The sequence below is a fragment of the Periplaneta americana genome, chromosome 16 (genome assembly GCF_040183065.1).
Source record: "Periplaneta americana isolate PAMFEO1 chromosome 16, P.americana_PAMFEO1_priV1, whole genome shotgun sequence".
Taxonomy (NCBI): domain Eukaryota; kingdom Metazoa; phylum Arthropoda; class Insecta; order Blattodea; family Blattidae; genus Periplaneta; species Periplaneta americana.
In genome coordinates, this window is record NC_091132.1 from 55,355,323 (window position 1) to 55,380,606 (window position 25,284).

The 25,284-nt window shown below is 35.7% G+C and overlaps 1 protein-coding gene across 2 annotated transcripts in view; it reads left to right on the forward strand.

Annotated features, from left to right (window-relative positions):
- The window catches only part of LOC138716289 (uncharacterized), a 325,120-nt gene that overhangs the window by 269,883 nt on the left and 29,953 nt on the right, over window positions 1-25,284 (forward strand). For both annotated transcript variants that reach the window (XM_069849220.1, XM_069849221.1), the window contains exons 4-8: window positions 2,623-2,747; window positions 12,067-12,365; window positions 15,101-15,231; window positions 17,704-17,918; window positions 22,566-22,700. In XM_069849220.1, coding sequence (XP_069705321.1) covers window positions 2,623-2,747; window positions 12,067-12,365; window positions 15,101-15,231; window positions 17,704-17,918; window positions 22,566-22,700 — 905 coding nt within the window. The remainder of the gene's footprint in view (window positions 1-2,622; window positions 2,748-12,066; window positions 12,366-15,100; window positions 15,232-17,703; window positions 17,919-22,565; window positions 22,701-25,284) is intronic.

Here is a 25,284-nt window from a genome sequence, read left to right on the forward strand (position 1 = left end):
TGAATAAGTTGAATACACCATGTAGGCCTAAATCAACGAGTTCCACTTCTATTACGCACACGTCCAATATAACATCAATTGAACCACCAACCACATTCAAATTTGAAAATTGTACATTCAATAATTATTCATGTTTATTTTTTATGTCATCGTCGTTAATTAAAACTTTTCTAACACTTATGTATATTAGTTAGGTTATGTTATAGCTTCTGCTCTGAGAGGATAAAAAGAATTTCTGCTATATGATATTATGGATAGTCACGTATCAGAGATGGTTTAATATTAAGATTTATTGAATAGTAATCATTACAGTGTCTGTATAAAGACACTACTGCCATCTAGCATGCATCTAGCGTAATATTTGTAATGTTGAGATGGTACAATAATACATTTGGAGACAGTTGTATTTTCGTAAGTCAATTAATATTTTATTGTATTGGAGTACTTCGTTACTTCTAATCTTTATATACTTTCTTCTAATCTTGTAATAGTCAATTAAATCCCACTCGAGTTTTGATTTTCTCTAGATAAATCAAAAAGTCTAGTGAGATTACTGTTGATAAAATATTTTATAAAAGATTTTATGTAGTGTAATATACCCCAAATCCTATCTTTTATCAAATATCTTTGATAAAATATTTTACCATATTCTTTATCAAAGAACTTTGGTAGTGTAATAGCATCCTTACAGAGGACGATTCACACTTCAAGAACCTAACAACGGTTTTGAACCAGTATTATTTGAATACTAATGGCTACAGGAAGGTATTTCACAATTAATGCAAAAAGCACGAAATTAATCTGAAAATAGTCCACACCTTTGGGGTAACGATTAGCGCGTCTGGCCGCGAAACCAGGTGGCCCGGATTCGAATCCCGGTCGGGATAAGTTACCTGGTTGAGATTTTCCGGGGTTTTCCCTCAACCCAATATGAGAAAATGCTGGGTAACTATCGGTGTTGGACCCCGGGTTCATTTCACCGGCATTATCATCTTCATCTCATTCAGACGCTAAATAACCTAAGATGTTGAAACAGCGTCGTAAAATAACCTACTTAAAAACAATAAGATCAAATTAATGCCTAAGAGTCTTTATTAAACAAACACAATATAGGCTACGTTGTACAATTATTATGACAATTCATCGCAAGCATTCTGATAGGTCTGTGTTAGCGTGCTTGCTCGTGGACTACAAAGTTCAGGGTTCGGATGCTATTGAAGAAAGAGTTTTTTATTAATTAATTATGCCAATAAATATTAATGTTGTTTTTTGTGTGCTTTTACTCGACATTTCTCCAACACCTGTCTTAATATAAATATATTATCCATACACGACCATTCTGCTCTTTTATGTGCTTATATATTACTTATCCAATTCATGTTTGATCATCCTTGTTAATGTTTTCATAAATGGATTCATTACACACATTCCTTTGTAACTGACACATTGCCTTCCATTTCTTTTCCTATAACAATATAAATTTAAGCTTAATTCCTGAAGATATTTGTTCACCTTCTAAGAACTTCCTATAAAACATTGTGATAATAATATCCTAAAAAGATCCATTAAAGGTTAGAGGATGCCTCTTTCGTATATATCTCATACCCAAGCTACGTATTATACTGGACTTATCTCACCAGCCCAATGAAGAATATAAAAGAAATGCATCAACTGTTACTCGTCCACACCTGTGGAGTAACGGTCAGCACGTCTGGCCGCGAAACCAGGTGGCCCGGGTTCGATTCCCGGTCGGGGCAAGTTATCTGGTTGAGGTTTTTTCCGGGGTTTTCCCTCAACCCAATACGAGCAAATGCTGGATAACTTTCGGTGTTGGACCCCGGACTCATTTCACCTGCATTATCACCTTCATATCATTCAGACGCTAAATAACCTAGATGTTGATACAGCGTCGTAAAATAACCCAATAAAAAAAACTGTTACTCCAAAGCTACTTGAAACCACGCCCCTATTCGCCAGCTTCCGAACTGAAAACGTCCACAGTACAAACTTCATAAAAATATTAACAAATCGCTATATACATGTATTAACCCCTGCGGTAAATGAATGGTCAGACCTTTAGCATGTCAACACCTCTTATCAGTTCCATTACATCCCCACTCCCAGCTTCCCCTGTGCTGTTCTCCTCCGGCCAGGGTCGGTGGGGTGAATTCCACAATGTATGTAGGGTTTTCCTGACTCGTTTTTATATAAGGAACTTCTAAATAAGCGTCTTTAAGAATATAAAATCGATTTCGGAGAGCGTGAAGATATTTAGAATGATACATAGATTGAAAATAATTGCTTAAGACTTTTTAACCTGAATAAATATGATGTGTTAAAGAGTAAATTTATATCTTGATTTTATATGTCTTGATTCCTTCTATTAAATCATCTGCTTCTTAAAATGCTTCTCCAGAGCACCCTATGTCCTATCCCATTTACTATAACCTGATTGTAAAAGAATGAAGGAAATTACCAAATTAGAAAATAACTGTCTCTAACAAATTATTAATTAACCTTTAATTTGCCACATATCTCTCAACTAACAAATTTAATCATGTGCTTATAATCTAATCGAGAAATTTGGTAAAATATTTATTTCAAGCAGTGTTTCTCTTTCAGCGTCATCTCCAAAGATTCTCTTCTATTCGGCGTGGTCTGAATGGTCGCGGTGTGACCACAGATGTGTTCAGACCCGCAAGCGTCGTTGCCAAAGACCAAACAAATGTGGAAATATAGTTCTCAAGGTTAGTTCAATCTTTAATTGTCTTATTGTCATTCTAGTTATAAGAAACTCTTCATAACACGACAAAGCTGAGCGAATCCCTGTACATGAGAGAGCAATTTACTCTCTTGGTCTTCAATGCCTCATAATCAGATTTGGGAATTCTATTATAGGTCATTCGTTATCCCGTGGAACCTATCTGCGAGTGAGGGGAAGAAGAAAGTAGACTGGGAGCTTCTCTCGCTACGCTTCCACTTCAGCTAACTAGCTGACTTACTCCCGCCATAAGTTTCTTATTAAAGCTACGGCGCACACATGCATTTGGTTCACCAGATAACGAATGACCTATATCTATTAATCGACCTTGTGGGAAGGGACACGTAGGCACTTAGGTGGGCCTATTGTCCTCCCGGAGTGGTGTGCATGCCCCAAGGTCCCCACCGATATAGATTCCCCTACAAGCCTCCTTCAAACTTCACTATATCGATCTGAGAATTAGTTCTTCACGATCTCTGTCACTTTATACTTCTGTAAACAAGGGAAATTACAGCTTTTTCTAGTGTATTTTTGGGAGCTGGGGATATTGATAGTTTAGGACAAAGTGCGGTTTGAGGAACGTATACCTATCGCTACTCGTGACGTAATCATCCTGTATTTGTCATTAGATCGCTAGTAATAATTAGAGCCCTGCGTTTGGTTACTTATAGTCTCCAAACAACCCGCAACAGTGTAAGTATGTATGGAGTGTAGCTCGGTGGCATCTAACCCTACTTATACAGTACAGGTTTGCTGTTCAGTGAACATGCGGAAACAAAACAAAGCTAGTCCCTTGGAAATCGGTAGAATCGGTAGAAGGAATTGGTAGCGAGCACATAAGAAAGAAGGATAAATTTTTCATTTGGAACACTTTGATTGTAATGTGTAGAGACTCGTAAAACACGCACTCATAATTTGCTTTTCCTACAATAGCGCGTAAGGTTGCATTTTTCCCTCTGTTATCAGTGCGTAAAGTGAGCCTTTAAAACACTAGTGCGTAAAAAGTAGGCCTAAGTAATCACTTTACACACTGCTATTCATTAAACGCATTGCTAAAGAAAATGCAATATTCAATGTACAAACTTCATTCAATAAGAAATTAATGCATTAGGCCTACCTCGATATTTCATGATTAAATATTGCACTAACACAAATAAGTAGCAAATTTACCATTCATATCTACATTATCTGAATTATTTTGAAGTTACATAATATAATATTCATTGCACACAAGATATAGCATTTAACTTTTCCTAACCGCTGTGTTGATTATGTGGTCCGTTTAGACGGTCATGAAATCGTGGTCATGAATAAAAAAAGGCTGTCATTCTATGGTTATTTATTTCTTAATGGTTCTGAGTTTATATGGCGATGACATCTGCCAACATAGTCTAAGGTAATTTACCTATTCGTTACCTTCAATATTACATTTTCTAAACTTTTTTATTAAAAAATATATTTTCTGAAGAAATAAGTAAAAGAATCTAGACTTTGTTGTTCATATAGATCTTTAAAACATTCCAGTAAAAGAATCATGCAGATATTAATTAATTGTATATTTTATTATGTAAATGATTTACGATTGTAAAAAACTTATGCAACTTTGATATTATTTTTACAAGTACTTATTAGATATTTTAATGTTCTGAATAGTGTTTTTAAAGTGTAATGTAGGCCTACGTATATTAGGCTTGAAAAGTTTAGTTCATTTAGGTTTTATAATAGCTGATATTAAAGGAAATGAATTCCATTAAATTTTTGCAGGCAAATGGTGTACCTCCTCCCTTAAAGACTACTGATTAAATATCTAGCGATTAGAGATGAACAACGATCGAGACTAACAGCGCCCGCAAAGCCGAAGACCCGCACGGCAATGTTGTATTAGTCGCGTCCTTGACGTAAAGACTGGTTGTGAGTTCCGAGACTCGAGATTGATCACTCCCGAAGTTCCTAAGTCAAGCAACCTTGAATCGCCACAGTTCTTTGTACCTGACTGAACTTGTATCTACTTTGGCATCTCTCAAGAGGGATCCTGTCGGCGTATTCCATCAGGCCTGTCATTCCACCAGGCTCCACATCCGCCTACATTATCGACCCGACAGTCAGGTTCGAGGCACAGGAACAACACCCCACTGAAGTCCACGCAGAAAAATGCAGAATTTATGAGCCCACAGTTCCATTCTACTTGGAGAAATATTACCTCACCTCCATTGAAGTAGTTGGGCTAATGGTTGGCGCTAGGGACACAATACCTCGCCTCTTTGTCAGTTTCTGCAAGAAGTTTCAGCTGAACAACGACTTCATTCGTGATGTTTCCCTTACTGCTATCAGAGGATCACTTGTCATTTTAAAATACCACCTGTACTTTGTTTCCTAAAAAGGAATAACTTTGTTTGAACGTCTAATCTGTTTGTTTACCATGTTTAGGCCTGTTATATGTGTGCTATTATTTTTCCTGTACTTAATTTCCCTTTTTTGTTCGTTCCCCACATTTCTCTCTCTGGTTTTTTTTTCACTCTGTGTGTTTGTTATGCTTTGTCCAATGAGGCAGTCCCGTTGTTGGGAAATCTGAAAGAGGTCTTTCTTATTGTTGTATAAGATCAAGTGTGCAATCTCAAGTAAAAAGATATTAATGTTATGCTTTATATTTCTTAGAAATGCAAATTTATTTAATTTTTTTTCTACTTACAGTGGATACAAAAAGTATTTGCACACCCTTGTTTTTTAATGTTCAAAGAAATAATAACGATGATTTTCTGAATACAAGTTTAGTAAGTAGCAGCATGGAAAGAACAAGTTATATAATCAATAACAATTGCATATAGTTACAAAATAAAATTACAAACTAAAAACTGCATTTTTAATGTTAAAAAAAGTATTTGCACAGCCAGTAAATTAAATAATAAACTCAAGCAAACTAGAGAAGTTTCTCTCAGTACTTTGTGTGCAATCCATTGGCTTCAACCACGGCTTCTAGTCTTCGTGGCATGGCGTGCACTAACTTTCTTGTTGTATCGGGAGGAATTTTAGTCCATTCTTCCATAAGAGCATTATGAAGATTTGTCTTGTTTTATATGCGGTGTTTTCTGATTTCTTTGCCCAATAAGTGCTAAAAATTCTCAATTGGATTCAGAACAGGTGATTGAGGTGGGGTCACAAGCCTTCTGGGTGTGTTATACAACAACCACATCTTTATTATTTGAACAGTGTGGTTGGGGTCGTTGTCTTGTTGGAAATAATAATTTTCAATTTTTCTGCGCTAAGTAAATTATGGCGAAACAGCTCGATATACATTCTGTAATTCATTATTCCATGAATTATTGCTAAATTTCGAACTCCAGAGGATTCCATGCAACCCCAAACCAAGATATGACCGCTACCGTGTTTTACTATGACTGTAAGATTTTCCTTTTTCAGTTCCTGATTAGGTCTCCGCCATACTGACTTTCTTTCATCAGAACCAAATAGATTGTACTTGCCCTCGTCGGAAAAAATAAACTTGTCCCAAAATTCCAGGGGCTTACCTTTGTATTCTTTAGCGAAATCCAACAGTTTGTTCCTATTGGTTTCACTAAAGTAGGATTTTTTTTCTCGGAGTTCGGCCATGGAATATAGTACTATGCAAAACATTCCTGATAGTCTGAAGACTAACCTGCTTGACCGACGTTGTAGAAATGTCAGCAGCTAAGGTTACAGCGCTTCGGAATGGATCTTTGATGACAGTGTGAATTATTTGACGTCTCTCCCTAAGTGTAAGAATTTTGGTCTTCCTGTTCGCGGTTTATTGACTGTTGTTCGAGTCTCCTCGTACTTCTTGCACAAATAACACAGTAGAAAAAGGCAGGGACAGATCTTTTCCAAATTTACGGCAATTCTGGCCTTGCCAAAGTTGAAAGACAGTTCTACCCCGCATGGACTCTGGTAACTCTTATGCTTTCGTACTCATGTCGCTTATTGGTGTTCTATCCTTCAATACACATACTAATCCCACTATAACATCAAATATTTCATTTGATGTGATTTAGCCAATAAAATAGGACTTATGCATTGAGAGTTTTAATGTGCAAATACTTTTTTTACTACAATAAATTAAAGTTTTCAGATCCTTATTTCAATTTGTAGCTGTACGCAATTCTTATCAAGTACATAGCTCTTAATATTACTACTGTTACCTGTTACAATTGTATTTATAAAATTTTTCTTGATATTTATTTAAATATTAAGAAAAACAAGAGTGTGGAAATACTTTTTGTATCCACTGTATATAACCTAGGTAATATCATGTAATAGAACCAGAACATTTTGATAACTAAGATACTGTTCTGTTTTGTCTTTTTGTCTCATTTAAACTTTTATAATGTTATTTATTTCAATGATGTATGTCATTCAAAGTTACGAAATTTTGTAACTCAGACCAAATGCTATTTCGAGAATGATGAGTGAGACTCGAAGCGCACGAGCATGATGAGACGAGACGAGACTTGAAAGACAAATGCAACGAACACAGCGAGCGAGAGCGGCAGTTAGTTTTGTTCATCTTTACTCGCGATATATCCATGGAGTAAAACGCGGGTTGTACTTCAGAATGAAGTTTTAAAAATACTATCTGTACATCTTAGACCTCATTGAATTCAATTTCAGTAAACATTTCAAGTCATTAAAGATGACGTTGAGAAAGTTAGTTTAAAATGCTGGCGACTACTCTTTCCTCACGTAGAGTTTCGTCGATAAAATACGGATAACAGACTAGACTCTAAAGTTACTTTAACATTAATGCGTCATCGCAATTAGAGTTGTGAGCCATGAAAACTCATTGTGGAACGAGTGAATTAGCGCTGTAACTCTGTTAGATATACTGGAGGGCGTGACTCAACCATCACTGCGGCGCATTTAATTTAATAGACCAGCACATGTTTACAACAGAGTGAAGCAGCGAAAAATGTTCGTGTGCAGCACAAAAAATACGCCTTTTCTTCTGTTGTTATGTGTGGTTGTTTGGTAAAAAATTTACTGAGAAATTAAATAGGATTTCGATATATAGAAGTCACCGTCAGAAATGGATTCATTCAAGAATCGCCATAGAGGCGAGAAATGTAAGACTGTTCCTTATTCAGACTTTCAAGTTAAATTGAATTTTATATTCAATTTACATTTAAACAGAAATTATTGTACAGTAGTGGCAAAAAAACCGGACCGACCCTTGTAGCTGATTTCAGAGCCTTGTTCACTCCAGAGTACGATAGACTGGTAACTAAGACTTTCGTGGTTCGAATCCTGCCTGGGAAGGAAACTTCCCCCCCCCCCCAATACTTTTCGATTGCTGGTAAAATTCATGTTCTGGGAATAATAAGTTAATTAAGTAGTAAAATATCGTGCAAGGAGTCCACACCTGTGGAGTAACGGTTAGCGCGTCTAGCCGCGAAACCAGGTGGCCCGGGTTCGATTCCCGGTCGGGACAAATTACCTGGTTGAGGTTTTTTCCGGGGTTTTCCCTCAACCCAATATGAGCAAATACTGGGTAACTTTCGGTATTGGACCCCAAACTCATTTCACCGGCATTATCACCTTCATCTCATTCAGACGCTAAATAACCTAAGATGTTGATAAAGCGTCGTAAAATAACCAACTAAAATAAAAAAAAATCGTGCAAGGCTTTAGGAGAGGATACGTACAAGGTGGGCCAAAGAAACAAGCGACTTAAATTTTGTTGTTGGTAGTACACGAATTATTTTAGCAGGCTTAGATTCATTGTCATTTTTTTAGCTTTATTGTTGTAATTTATTAAACATGGAGCATTGGACTGGTGAACAACGAGGATTTGCTGTAAAATTTTATTATCTAAATGTTCAATGCGCAGAAGCTGCTCGTAGGAGTTTCGCCGCCGCTTTCAACTATGTCGTCATGATACTGTGCCCTCTTTCCATGTGATCAAAACCTGGGTTCGCAATTTAGAAGAAACAGGATCAGCACTAAAGTCTCTTCCAAATGAATTATTGGGCCATATTTCTTTGAGGATGCCAATGGTCGTGCGCAAACTGTTAATGCAGCTCGTTATGTGATAATGATTCAACATTTTTAAGTGGTCAGTTGAGAAGAATAAATTTTCGTATCAACAGATCAGCTTGGTTTAAGCAAGACGGTGAAACAGCACATATTGTAGTCATCTCTATAACGGAAATGCGAAATTTGTTTGGGAATTATGCCATATCGAGAAATGGAGACATTTTGGCCTGCACGATCCCCCGATTTAAGTTCATGTGGTTTATTTTTATGAGGGTATCTAAAAAAGTAAGGTATACTCAAACAAAGCGCTAAACATTGAACAACAGAAGATAGTAATTTGTGAAGAAATTTCAAACATCACAGTCGATATGTTGCAAAGTGTCATAAGAAACTTCAAAGAGCGTTTATAAGAATGTAGGGTATTTAAAGAATATAATTTTAAAGAAGTAGTGGTTAGGGTAAACTAGAGTCTGTTGGACAGTCGGGCATGTTGGACACTCTATACTTTAACGTGTTACCTCTCCACTTGTGGGCACCACATTCTGCTAGAAGTCAATGACTGAAGTAGCCCCATTCGTGGCTACTTCCGTCATTGACTTGTAGCAGAATGTGGTGCCCACAAGTGGCGAGGTAACACGTTAAAGTATAGTGTGTCCAACATGCCCGACTGTCCAACAGACCCTAGTTTACCCTACTATATTCTATATTTTCATATAATAAAAGTTAATTTAATACAATACAGTAGAACCTCTATTAACCGTGGTAATGAAGGGGGATGGACTGAACGGTTAATCGAAAAAATCGGACAAGCCTAATCCATACCACGAAAGATTTTCTAATTTCCTCCATGGTCTTGTATTTAACCCGCTAGGTAGTGGATCAGAAGTTCATTAATTTAAGTCTGGTTGTCAACGATGGGTTTTTAAGAGACAACGAACCCCTTTGTAATGACTACCTCATGAAAGATAGAAATAAAGGAGGTCTCGTGTTGTAGATTTACATACTTTGTTTACACTTTATTCTTGTTTTTTCTTTATTAAATCGCGCAGTTATAACTCCAATCTTGTATTCTGATGCGAGATGAGCCACAGTTTCTCTTTCTCAAACCATTCAATTATCTACATTTTTTTCGATACTTAGCATAACACGTCTCCTGTTAACATCCGTGGAAGACATTTTATATACGAGTTATATTATAGAATGTCAATTCGAACAGTAGACAATACTCTGTAACGATAGAGGCTTGTAATAACACACTCTAGCAAAAACATATGTAGGACCTACTAATATGATATATAAAACAGTACTTCATATAAGTTATTTATTTCTGAAGAAGAAAAAAAAGCGAGAAATAGACAGTCGGATAATCGGCCAATCGGTTAATAGGGCGACGGATATTCGGGGTTCTACTGTATCTAAAATTTCATTTCACAGTTTAAAAATCTCCCGTTTCTTCGGCCTTCCCTGTACAGCTTTTTCCAGAGATTCAGATAGTTAGTATGGAATACATATTGTTGTTATAAAATATTGACCTTTTTATTGTCTGAGGTCTCATTTGCTCTCTGTTTATGGATACGCCGCAACTTATTGGTTTGTTATTACCGCTCGTATTTTCTACATTGCGGTCTGCTTCACCCGTAACAGGTCTCAAAATATCTCGTTGTTGTCGCTCAGAGATGTCTGCAATCCATTGATGTGAGAAGGAATATTTTTCTTCACTCCCTTGCTTATAACCTCAAGAGCTATAGGCCCTACATGTATTTGTCACTCAATATTCTCATTAGGCACCAGCTTATCAAACAGAAGTCCTAAATCGTCTAATCTTTCATGGCTGTGTCAATACCAGGGGCGTATTTTGCGGACTACCGGGGCTACCGGCGGTAGCCCAAGGAAATTACAAAAGAAAAAATTTATAATATAACATAATGTAATAATTTTGTATTATTAGTTTTACCATAGTAATTAAAATTAAATTAATTGTTAGATATATTTTGTGTAATAATAGGGTCAGCGGTAGCCCAAACCCTTTAACCAGTATACGCCACTGGTCAATACTGACTCCAAAAATAGCGTTATTGTCAATTTCAAGATTGCAATTTATTTGAAATAAAGTATTTATAAATTAATTGTTAGTAATAATCTTACAACGTGAAAACGTGTGACTTAAAAGTGACTTAAAATGAAATCTCGTAAGTAATAAAAAATACCAGATGATTCAGTAAACGCGTGCAAAAATTAAATAGGAACTAGAGGAAGCGACCAAGTCAGTTTCGCTGTAAATATCTGGGTCGACATTGTAGATTACAAGACCATCTCATTGGGCCATATTTCCTACCTTCCCGTCTGAAGGTCACATGTACTCAATGATTTGCGGTTCGCTCAAAGGATTCCGTCTGAGTAGTTGGCGGACTATCTTTTGCTGCCCGTGAGAGAATGTGACTGCAGCACGACGGAGCATCACCTCACTTCAGTGTAGATGTCCGCAACCATCTAGTTATTACATTTCCTGGTCAGTGGATTGGAATGGAATGTCCTATTCTAATATACAGTGGAAGCTCTTAAGTTCGACAGAAAACAAGTTCGACATTCTGTAGTTCGTCTGCTTACGTAGGAGAATTAGACACGCCCCTATACGGGCACTAAGACATGAGTTTGCCATTTGAATGGGAGTTGGTTCTGTGTCTTGTTAAAGGAAAAATGAATATTTTATTGATTAGGGCATCCATATTGATCACTGATTTTAATTAATGAACTCTTCTTTTTCTATTTGAGACTTTTGCCTTTTGTGAAACGGAACTGTCGAAACCCACTGTGGTACTAGAAGAGCATACACAAATCTCGGGGCGGGCAGGAAATTCAAGTACAGTAATGTATTCGTTGTTGGATAACCAATAAGAATTTGTATTCATTTCACCTGCCACACCCACTATCCTTATTGGACTGAACTTTTAATTCTGTTCAGTCGAACTTAGGAGAGTCCACTGTACTCGGAGTCAGCGTAAAATTTCTCAGAGACGTAGCTCTAGGGATTGCGTACCTCCTTCAGGATAACATAACAGAACATAACCTGGAAGTCGCAAAGGAATTTATTTTCGTTTTGATTTTATCTATCACCTGTCAAAATGTTTGCGCTTATTTACCTAACACTTTGTACAACAAGCCAGATATTAAAAAGATTCTCTTCAGTCTTTATCGAGCCCTGCATGTTTATTTACTATATATACATGATAAACGGCCATCAGCTGCTTGTATGTCTATACAGCCAATCAAATATCAATAAATAAACAATGACTGTCATATAGGAAGAACGGTTCTGTCACCACAAGCGAAGAGGCCGAAGAAGAAACTGTCAATATCAACGTCAAAAAAGAAGAAAACACAAGCGTAAGAGAGATGAGTTCTTCCACGTGGTGCAGATGTCGTCGTCCAGACTGCCTCACAACAGACCTCGTCCCCAGGCGCTGCACCACCATTATGACCTCGAGCGGGCGCAGCACGGCACGGATGTGGCGTCCAGGGGCCTGCGGTACAACACCAAGTGGTACGGACGGTGGAGCAGGTGGTCCCCGTGCACCCGGACCTGCACCACGCAGCGATACAGGTGCGTGATACTTCTTAGAGAAATAAATGAAATGAGGGGGGTTAGAAGCAAAGGGGTATAAGTGAACTTCAGTTACTTTTGAAAAAATAAGATTGAAAATTTGAAAGGCATGTTGGTCCGACAAGTTAACAAATTTAAAGAAACAAATATCAAGAGTCCTTCAATAACTGTCTATTAAAAATTACAAAATATTACATAGGTTGCAGGAACATATTCTGACTAGCGCTTTCGCTATAATAATAGCATCCTCAGGTCAGACTTTTGCGATGTTATGCTTTTCATATAAAGACATGGATAGACTAGTAACGTCGAAAAATGTTAAAGTACATGACGTAAAAATATAAAAATATGAAAAATACAATGATAAAAGAAATAAAAAGACTTATGAACAGTCTGAAATATATATATATATATGGTAGAAAAACCTTCATGAGGTCTCAAAAAATACATAAAAATATTTGACATGTGTGCAGGTGATAGATCACAATTTGGTAAAAAATATGCAGCTTAAAATAGCGACACAGACAATAAAAAGAATAAATTAAAATATTGCTTTGGATCAGTCACCACGACGTAGCAGCACATTGTAAAATAAGGTCTTTGGTCTTGGCGTAATAAAAGAAAGTGATGTTGTGGTCACCACCACGCCACAGAACAGACAACATCACTTTCTTTTATTACGCCAAGACCAAAGACCTTATTTTACAATGTGCTGCTACGTCGTGGTGACTGATCCAAAGCAATATTTTAATTTATTCTTTTTATTGTCTGTGTCGCTATTTTAAGCTGCATATTTTTTACCAAATTGTGATCTATCACCTGCACACATGTCAAATATTTTTATGTATTTTTTGAGACCTCATGAAGGTTTTTCTACCATATATATATATATATTTCAGACTGTTCATAAGTCTTTTTATTTCTTTTATCATTGTATTTTTCATATTTTTATATTTTTACGTCATGTACTTTAACATTTTTCGACGTTACTAGTCTATCCATGTCTTTATATGAAAAGCATAACATCGCAAAAGTCTGACCTGAGGATGCTATTATTATAGCGAAAGCGCTAGTCAGAATATGTTCCTGCAACCTATGTAATATTTTGTAATTTTTAATAGACAGTTATTGAAGGACTCTTGATATTTGTTTCTTTAAAGATTGAAAATGTTTAAGTTTTCGTAAATTCCGTGAAATTTTAAATTTTAATTTTAATGTATGATGTCTTCAAAACATATATCCCTTTGCCACTAATTTTTTTGTCATTTAGTTTATCCTGGATACTCTTGAATCGTTTTCTTTTCAGATACGTCACTTGTACCCATATAAGAGTACAGTAGAGCATCGATTATCCGAATACCGATCAACCGAAACATCGGTTAACCGAAAGATTTTTAGTCGACAAATTCAAATTTTCGCGTGCGCCATATAGAAGTTCCGCTTGCGCTGTTCGCGAGATTTAGCAGAAAAAAACGAATCAGCTCTGAAAAAAAAATCGGACTTCTTTTCCTAAACTGTAGGCCTACTTTAATGGTCATTTTGAACTTGTCAAACTAGGCTAGTCAGTTCTCTATTTTATTTGTAACACGTGTGATACAAAATATATATGTACAGTTTTGTGTTTAATATCAGTGGTTTTTTTTGTTTCATACTGCTCCTATGACACCGGTACAATTTATTTTCGTAAATGATTGGTTATCCGAAAAATTAATTATCCGAACACTCTCCGTCCCCAATTGTTTCGGATAATCGATGATCTATTGTATTCTACTGTTCTACAGGGAAATTCATTAAGGGGAGATTAACTGTCCTATACCGCTAATGTTACATTTTCTTAGAACTTCAGTTCTACGTACTTAGTGCTCTACCACTGAGCTATGCCGGGGTTACATCCACAGCACCGGATCCAACTTCTCTCCTTAGTTTCTTCATATCGTCCTACTCAATACTTCGACATACAATATGTCATTATGCAGGAGCACGCTCACACTACTGTGTTAAGTGACTTGGACAGCCGGCAACCAATTATTATTTCGGAATATGTATTATATGTCTTTCTCGTGCTAAATTCTATCGTACCTGGTTAACATGTTTCGGCCTGTTATGGGCCTTCTTCAGAACTGGTTGTTGCTGGTCTTGGCGCCTTTTGTTTTGTTTTCTGTGGGGATGTGTTTGTGTAGTGTAATGTGACCCATAACAGGCCGAAACATGTTATCCAGGTACGATCCGAAGTGATATAGTGTTAAAAGTTGTGTAATCAAGATGTACAATTATTATTATTATTATTATTATTATTATTATTATTATTATTTTATTTTTAAAGCCTACAGAATTCTCTGTTTATTATAGCTCAGTGGTAGGGCACTCAGTAGGTAGAATGGAAGGTCCTGGGTTCGATCCCCAGTGTCAGAGCGAATTTTTCTCCGTTAATAATAAATAATAACAATAAGAGAGAATTCTGTATGCTTAAAAATTAATAATAATGTCATATATAGGCAATGAATATTTTGCGCTATTTTTTTAACAAATTTATGCATACTATACTACAGTTTGTATTGACAGCTAGATTTTTGAGGGCCTCTTTTACTATACAGTATTCACCCGAGAAAAAATTTCCAAGGATAATTTCGACTTGAAGTTCCTTGTAAGATATCCTCTCGAAGCAGTTCTCTTCAAACAGAAATGACACTGTGATGTGTCATAACATTAATTGCCTTTTGTTACATATTCCACAGGTGGTGCAAGCGACCTGCCCTTTGCGGAAATGATGTAATACGGGAAGCAGCCTATTGTTACGTAGAAGGAAGCTTCTGCCAAAGATGGATCTACAGGCAGATTCAGCAACAGAACGATGAAGAAAACGAAGGTGAACAATGCGTTGCTCTCTTCCATGTATAAAATATGCAAATTGGTCATGTCTGCTTTGTAGCATATTGGTTTCGAAGAGTCCAAGGTGTTACACAGCATTTAATCGTTCCTTATGATTTCTAAGTACTAGAAGAAACTTAACACATTTCGTAAGAAATAAATAGTAGTAGGCCTATATTAATGCATAAGTTTGAGCACGCAAGAATCTAGCAACTGTCCGAAAACAGGTTTGAATTTCGTAAATGGTAAATAGTAACATAATACACTCCTCTTAGTACAAAGGAGAGCCGGTAATTTATAACTCGAAATAGTGATGCACATTTTTTTAATGAGGCGTCTGAACTGTTAGCGCTAGATAGCAGTACCATACAGGTGTCAATCCGGTTGTATATGTGCTCACAAGCGGCGAAAACGAAGAAAGAATCAGATGCAGGACGGTAGAATCTCTGCATGAGTGTGCCATTTTTGAGAATCTCTCCGTTGTGCGACTTTTCTGAAAAAAAAAAAGTGTGGCAACGAAGGATATTCATAAAGAAATGCTGCCTGTGCATTGCCTTCCATGCCAGACTGTCTACAATTGGATGCACAATTATTTGAGGATAGATAAATATCGAACACCTAGTCGGTCTGTCAGTGGACATGATCACGGAGGGTAATGTACAATAGTTTGGCGACTTGATTCGAGCAGCCAGGATGAAGGGAACGATATATAGTCCTGTTAGTCATAGGTGATTAGCAGGCAGTGAATTTGTGTTCCCAAACGTACAGCGGATCGAGTAGTTTCTCCTGATACATCTATCATGTCACATGGATTCATAAACAGGGTAGAATTCCAAACAGGTACGCATAGACTATGAATCATAGTACAATACAGACGCTCCATCGCCAATGATGTTTAAGTAAAACACCAAGTTAAGACTACATTGTAGTCTGATTCAAATACTGAGTAAGTTGAATTTTCATTCAGACTTTTGTGTTAATATTATTTTAATTTATCAATCTATGTTATATTGTATTTAATTTTGATCTGTATTTTTTAAAATGATTTTCTAACTAATTTCTGAACATAAGTTTGTCTCATTCCAATGTCGCTAGAGCCTAAATTAATTTCACTTAATTTGTAAAATATACAATATTTATTTCTTCTTTATTTTCTTTTTTTCAAAAGAATATCTCCAGCAAGATCTACGTTACAGTTGGTTATATTCGAATTTCGGAAGGACTATTTCAGCATAAGAAATGGAAATATACTGTGATTTATGTGAAATGATCTGTGCTGTGATGTAACGTATTATAAATATGTCCCTGTAATGGCATATGAAGTAGAAAGAACATTCTCTGAGTTTAAATAAATTTTATATGACGTTCGTAAAAGATTTGCATTTCATGACCTCAAAATGTATGTTTTCGTTCATTGCAAAGCGTATAGGTTTTGATAAATGAATTATTTGTATATATTGTGTAAAATATAAATATTGTTAATTTTTATATTGTTTTTTGTTGTTATAATTGTGTCTGTAACAGTTTCTTAGCTTAAACAATTTTTTTACTGACAATTATAGTAAAAGATATAAATTTCATAGTCTCAGAATATTATGTTTTGTTCACAGTAACGGAATTGATTTTATTACATGAATTAATTGCATTTATTGTATATAGAGTATATACAGTTAATGTGCATCATGTTTACTATTATGTTATGTAATATATATTCTATATACTAGTTCAGTATTATTATCTAATTATATTTTCTGTCATATGTAGCACTAGTATTTTGTAGAGCGCTAGTTTCGAAGTTTTAGTGCTTTTGTGTGGTTAAAAAGTAGCTGGATAGACCATTTCATTTTAGTAGCGATCCCCTTACAGTTGTCATGATCCATTAATATTATTATTATGTACTAAACTATACCTTTTGTACTAACCGATAACTTTCCTAACTTGTTTGGGAACGAAAATGCGCTCCCTAGTGATTAGTCTTTAGTGCATCATTACCAGCCCGAAACAAAGCGTGCATAAATGCTTCGGATTAATTCGCCAATAGTACACTCGTGCAAAGGTACCGTCATCATACAACTGCTGTTTAATGCTGGGTAACTTTCGGTGCTGGACTCCGGACTCATTTCACCGGCATTATCACTTTCATATCATTCAGACGCTAAATAACCTAGATGTTGATACAGCGTCGTAAAATAACCCAATAAAAATAAAAATACAACTGCTGTTTCTTTGTTTCGCTTATAGCGCACACCGATAATACTGCTATCCAGCGGTGATGGCTTCAGGCGCCTCATTCAAAAGTGCTGGTCGCTGCTTTAATTTATAACTTACTGATTTTCCCTCCTGCCTCCTTAAACTAACCCCAACTAATTTCTTTGCACCTTTTAATTGAATATAATTCTAATTGTGTAAGATAGGGAACGCTGTATAATATCTCCATTTTAAAACACGCATTTGCTATGCTGTTCCACAGCCGACGTTGACGTGGACGACGATAACGGCGTGTGGGGCCGGGGAAACAACAAAGTAGGCTCCAACTACTCCGCGGGGGCCTCGAGGTCGCCTCGTCGACTGGAGTGCGGGACTGCGAACCACTCTGCGCCCTGGTCCTTGCTCAAGATCATCGGAGGACACCCCGCGCAGAAAGGGCAGTGGCCGTGGCAAGTAGCCGTCCTCAACAGGTTCAAGGTGCTGTGCTGGATTTCCTTCCCAACTGCAATTGCATTCATTGCTTTACAGCGTCATTAATCAGGTTTAAAAGGTTATGTGTGAATTGAATATCAAATGAGGATTGTCTTAGTTAGCGGACAAGATTTATCATTATGAAAATCGATACTTGTCGGACTTCTATAATGAATAAAGCATCTTAAGATTACGTATAGACATAAGATCTCTTACTGGGTTTAGGATGACTGCATTTACAAATAGAAGTAGAGAGTTTTTATCGTGTAAATTATTATTTCTCTCTTAGGAAATATCCATGCTTAATGACACACAAAATTGCATATCTTTATGCTAAATTATGTCTTACATAAGAAACTTTTTCTCAAAACTGTTTAAGCTAGACAGTTGATTTTTACAGCTCATGAACACACAACTTGTGTTTATGCTGAAACAGTAGCTTTTCTTTAATTTATTACCTTACTGAGAAATAATTTTTCCCCATTCGTATATTTTTTCAACGATTTTAAACACATTACTCCCTGTAACATCTCCAAAATTTAACAGATTTAGAGGGATCGGGTAGTGACTAGGGAACAAAAATTAGATTTTTTTTTTAATTTTGTGTTTAAAAAAGTACAAAACTTGCACTTTAAAACAATATGTATAGCCTACTTTGGGTTGTATCTCTGTAGATAAGCTCTTTAAATGGTCTCTTTAAATTGGTGACGCATGTAATTCATACATCCTTTTTAATGCAGTTTTCCGTAAATTAATATAAAATAAATAATAATAAGTGCATTTTTCTCTGAAACTACTGAATAAATTTACATATAATTTTTACAGTGTTTCCTGCAGCCTGTGTTCTATAAAGTGGATCTACGGTTTTAAGAATATCATACACATAATACGAGGAAAAAATATATATGAAAAAAAATTGATAATCAAAGGTCAATATTTTTTTCTGTTCACTGAGGGTGAAATACAATATTTAACTAAATTTCGGTTTGGAATTTACAATATACATTACTTGATAACTTAAAAAAATACAAGCCATATGGGTGAAGATTGTAGCAAATAATGTGCACTTGAAAAATGAAGCACAGCAAAGTGAGAAAATAGGTTTTCAGTTAGGGCTTTTCTTTTGAATTAGAAACTAATTAGTTTTCTTTTATACAACTGAATTCAGAATGATTGATTGTATAACCATGACAATTTTTATTCCACATTGAACTCTAAAACTCTAGAAATATTTAACAAAACTTTTGTACTGAAATTCTTTAACTGCATAGGCATCACTGCCAACTGCCCTTAAAACATTGTTTCAATTCACGCCAAACATCCCGATAAAAATATACTACGCCCCCTCCTCAGAAAAACAAAAAATTAATATGGATATAATTTTAGTAAAATCATATGTGATGCACCAATTTAATTATGAAAAATCAAAGAATAAATTGAAAAATTAAGAAAATATGAACGTATAATTTTCCGCCCAAAATCCATAGGCCTGATTTTAAGTGGAATGATCTCTAACATTAAAAATCATATATCCCTTCCCAAAAAATTGAAAAATTAAAAGGGATACCAATTTGGGCATAAGTTAGTTGTATGTATATATTCCTAAAGAGAGAAAACCAAAGAATGTAATATTACAAAAGTAAAGAAATTAATCGAAATTTAAAAAAAAATCAGTTCCATTCCTCCTTAATTAAACATTATACCAAGAAAAATCCAGTTGAGATAATATACGTAATCTTAATCTATATTTTTCTGTATTCCAATAGAAAGTTTCTGCATACTATAGGCTATATGCTCCTATATATACGTAATCTTAGTCTATATTTTTCTGTATTCCAATAGAAAGACTCTGCATACTGTATATGCCCCTATATAGGGTAAACTAGGGTCTGTTGGACAGTCGGGCATGTTGGACACTCTGTACCTTAACGTGTTACCTCGCCACTTGTGGGCACCACATTCTGCTACAAGTCAATGACGGAAGTAGCCCCACTCGTGGCTACTTCCGTCATTGACTTGTAGCAGAATGTGGTGCCCACAAGTGGCGAGGTAACACGTTAAGGTACAGAGTGTCCAACATGCCCGACTGTCCAACAGACCCTACTTTACCCTATACGTAATCTTAGTCTATATTTTTCTGTATTCCAATAGAAAGACTCTGCATACTGTATATGCCCCTATATATACGTAATCTTTGTCTATATTTTTCTGTATTCCAATAGAAAGACTCTGCATACTGTATATGCCCCTATATATACGTAATCTTTGTCTATATTTTTCTGTATTCCAATAGAAAGACTCTGCATACTGTATATGCCCCTATATATACGTAATCTTAGTCTATATTTTTCTGTATTCCAATAGAAAGACTCTGCATACTGTATATGCCCCTATATATACGTAATCTTTGTCTATATGTTTCTGTATTCCAATAGAAAGACTCTGCATACTGTATATGCCCCTATATAATAATAATAATAATAATAATAATATTTATTAATACTATACACTTGAGCTACATTAGGCATTGCAGCCCGAAAGAGCAGAAGCTCGTGCTCGGGCGCAGTTCAGATCAGTTATACAAAATATATCACAAAATTACGAGAGTTCATTGAGCACAATCACATTAATAAATGGTAAAATACATACAGCATGTAATAACAGGGTCTATATACAAATAGAAAATACAGAAGTACATGAATATTAGAGTAACAATTTTAACTCAATTAGCTTAAACAATTAAATAATTAATCTGATTTGTTTCTTAAATCTATGTGTCTTAAGTGTACTTAGCTCAGGGTAAGCTCTAATTAATGTATTATATATTTTGGGTCCAAAATTTCTGCTGTGTTTTAATCCAGCAGTTGTGTGGCATTTGGGAGTATTTAGAAAGAAACTGTAGTTTTGTCTCGTCTGGTATTCATGAGGATCATATTTAAATTTATTGTGGTTTTTATGAAAGTAAATCAGCAATTTTTGTTTATAAATTTGTTATAGATTTGATACGCCAAATTCCTGAAAAATTAATTTTGTTGGGTAATCAAAAGGTTTATATAGACAAATTTTGATAATTCTTTTTTGGAGCAGATTTAAAGGACGGAGAGTCGATTTTGCCATTCCTCCCCAACCTAAAATACCATACTGAATTATTGATTGAAACAGAGCTAAGTACACAGTACGCAGAACATAAACATATATACGTAATCTTTGTCTATATTTTTTCTGTATTCCAATAGAAAGACTCTGCATACTGTATATGCCCCTATATATACGTAATCTTAGTCTATATTTTTCTGTATACCAATAGAAAGTTTCTGCATACTGTATAGCCTATGCCCCTATATATACGTAATCTTTGTCTATATTTTTCTATATTCCAATAGAAAGACTCTGCATACTGTAGATGCCCCTATACATACGTAATCTTAGTCTATACTTTTCTGTATTCCAATAGAAAGACTCTGCATACTGTATACGCCCCTATATATACGTAATCTTTGTCTATATTTTTCTGTATTCCAATAGAAAGACTCTGCATACTGTATACGCCCCTATATATACGTAATCTTTGTCTATATTTTTCTGTATTCCAATAGAAAGACTCTGCATACTGTATATGGCCCTATATATACGTAATCTTAGTCTATATTTTCTGTATTCCAATAGAAAGTTTCTGCATACTGTATATGGCCCTATATATACGTAATCTTAGTCTACATTTTTCTGTATTCCAATAGAAAGACTCTGCATACTGTATATGGCCCTATATATACGTAATCTTAGTCTATATGTTTCTGTATTCCAATAGGAAGACTCTGCATACTGTATATGTCCCTATATATACGTAATCTTAGTCTATATTTTTCTGTATTCCAATAGAAAGACTCTGCATACTGTATATGGCCCTATATAAACGTAATCTTAGTCTATATTTTTCTGTATTCCAATAGAAAGACTCTGCATACTGTATATGTCCCTATATATACGTAATCTTAGTCTATATTTTTCTGTATTCCAATAGAAAGACTCTGCATACTGTATATGGCCCTATATAAACGTAATCTTAGTCTATATTTTTCTGTATTCCAATAGAAAGACTCTGCATACTGTATATGGCCCTATATATACGTAATCTTAGTCTATATTTTTCTGTATTCCAATAGAAAGACTCTGCATACTGTATATGGCCCTATATAAACGTAATCTTAGTCTATATTTTTCTGTATTCCAATAGAAAGACTCTGCATACTGTATATGTCCCTATATATACGTAATCTTAGTCTATATTTTTCTGTATTCCAATAGAAAGACTCTGCATACTGTATATGGCCCTATATAAACGTAATCTTAGTCTATATTTTTCTGTATTCCAATAGAAAGACTCTGCATACTGTATATGGCCCTATATATACGTAATCTTAGTCTATATTTTTCTGTATTCCAATAGAAAGACTCTGCATACTGTATATGTCCCTATATATACGTAATCTTAGTCTATATTTTTCTGCATTCCAATAGAAAGTTTCTGCTTACTGTATATGCCCCTATTTCAAGAGATAACACATAGTGTAACAGAATACAATTATTTGTTACGAGACAATTAAATGACACATACTTTTAAATAATAACCTTCAGATTCTTATTCTGTTGCAGGAAGCGTTCTGTGGAGGCACTCTCATAGACTCACGCTGGGTTTTGACGGCAGCCCATTGCGTCAGAAAGAGACTGTACGTAAGAATTGGAGAACACGACTTGAATGAGAATGAAGGAACGGAACTGGAATTTCGGGTATGAATCACTTTTCACAATTCATTATTTTAGAAAACAATCGCTCAAGAATGCTAGTTTAACTCAATGCAAAACATTTTCCGTCTGCTTCTATTTGCATTATACCTTTTACGAGTAAATATAAGGCTTTGCCACACAGAATGCGGGCTACCGCAGCGTCCTGCGATCCTTGCCTAGGATGCTGAATTGTTTGACACAATATTACATCATCCCCGTCACACACACGCCGTTCTAATACTGCGGGCTGGAGGAGGACGCTGGGGGCTAGTTTCAGTTTGTTTCGAGTCTATTGCCCGTTGCGTTCTGCGTTGGAGACTGAAAAACTCAGAGAAGAGGTACGGAAATACAGATTTTTGTACGATCCTGCACATCTGGAGTACAAAAACGTTGTGAAGAAGGCTGAGAAATGGAAGGAAATAGAATTGGCCTTGAACTTAGAAGGTAAGTGCATTATACAGATTGTATTTCAACATGGTTTTATATGTTGATATTACTTAATTTACATACTTACTTACTTACTTACTTACAAATGGCTTTTAAGGAACCCGAAGGTTCATTGCCGCCCTCACATAAGCCCGCCAGCGGTCCCTATCCTGTGCAAGATTAATCCAGTCTCTATCATCATACCCCACCTCCCTCAAATCCATTTTAATATTATCCTCCCATCTACGTCTCGGCCTCCCTAAAGGTCTTTTTCCCTCCGGTCTCCCAACTAACACTCTATATGCATTTCTGGATTCGCCCATACGTGCTACATGCCCTGCCCATCTCAAACGTCTCGATTTTATGTTCCTAATTATGTCAGGTGAAGAATACAATGCGTGCAGTTCTGTGTTGTGTAACTTTCTCCATTCTCCTGTAACTTCATCCCGCTTAGCCCCAAATATTTTCCTTAGCACCTTATTCTCAAACACCCTGAACCTATGTTCCTCTCTCAGAGTGAGAGTCCAAGTTTCACAACCATACAGAAGAACCGGTAATATAACTGTTTTATAAATTCTAACTTTCAGATTTTTGGACAGCAGACTGGATGATAAGAGCTTCTCAACCGAATAATAACACGCATTTCCCATATTTATTCTGCGTTTAGTTTCCTCCCGAGTGTCATTTATATTTGTTACTGTTGCTCCAATATATTTGAATTTTTCCACCTCTTCGAAGGATAAATCTCCAATTTTTATATTTCCATTTCGTACAATATTCTGGTCACGAGACATAATCATATACTTTGTCTTTTCGGGATTTACTTCCAAACCGATCGCTCTACTTGCTTCAAGTAAAATTTCCGTGTTTTCCCTAACCGTTTGTGTATTTTCTCCTAACATATTCACGTCATCTGCATAGACAAGAAGCTGATGTAGCCCGTTCAATTCCAAACCCTGCCTGTTATCCTGAACTTTCCTAATGGCATATTCTAAAGCGAAGTTAAAAAGTAAAGGTGATAGTGCATCTCCCTGCTTTAGCCCGCAGTGAATTGGAAAAGCATCAGATAGAAACTGACCTATACGGACTCTGCTGTATGTTTCACTGAGACACATTTTAATTAATCGAACTAGTTTCTTGGGAATACCAAATTCAATAAGAATATCATATAATACTTCCCTCTTAACCGAGTCATAAGCCTTTTTGAAATCTATGAATAACTGATGTACTGTACCCTTATACTCCCATTTTTTCTCCATTATCTGTCGAATACAAAAAATCTGATCAATAGTCGATCTATTACGCCGAAAGCCGCACTGATGATCCCCAATAATTTCATCTACGTACGGAATTAATCTTCTCAAAAGAATATTGGACAAAATTTTGTACGACGTCAACAAAAGTGATATTCCTCGATAGTTACCACAGTTGGTTTTGTCCCCCTTTTTAAAAATAGGTACAATTATAGACTCCTTCCATTGTTCTGGTACAATTTCCTTTTCCCAAATAGCAAGTACAAGTTTATAAATTTCGCTATATAATGCACTCCCACCCTCTTGTATTAATTCTGCTGGAATTTGATCGATACCTGGAGACTTGTACTTTTTCAGATTTTCTATCGCAATTTCGACTTCTGAAAGCGTGGGTTCGGGTATAAATGGCTCAGCAGTTTGTATTTCAATTTCGTCCCGATCATTTCTATTTGGCCTATGTACATTTAGTAGTTGCGCAAAATAGTTTTTCCATCTGTTTAGGATTGATGGAGAGTCTGCAAGCAAGTCACCATTCTCATCCTTGATCACGTTTACCCTTGGCTGATATCCGTTCTTAAATTCCTTTATACCCTTATATAAATCTCGAATGTTTTTATTCTTACTATTTGTTTCTACCTCATTCAGTTTTTCCTTCAAGTAACCTCTCTTTTTAATCCTAAGTGTACGACTTGCTTCCCGTCTTTCATTGAAATAATTATCTCTCTTCTCCTCAACTGGATCCTGTAAGAATTTCAATTTTGCCTGTTTCCTTCTTTCTACTACCATGCAACAATCTTCATCAAACCACGGTTTCTTTTTCTTAGTTTCATAATAACCTATGTTCTGTTCAGCTGCAATTTTGATATTGTCTCGGATATTTTCCCACATGCTATTAACATCTAACTCTT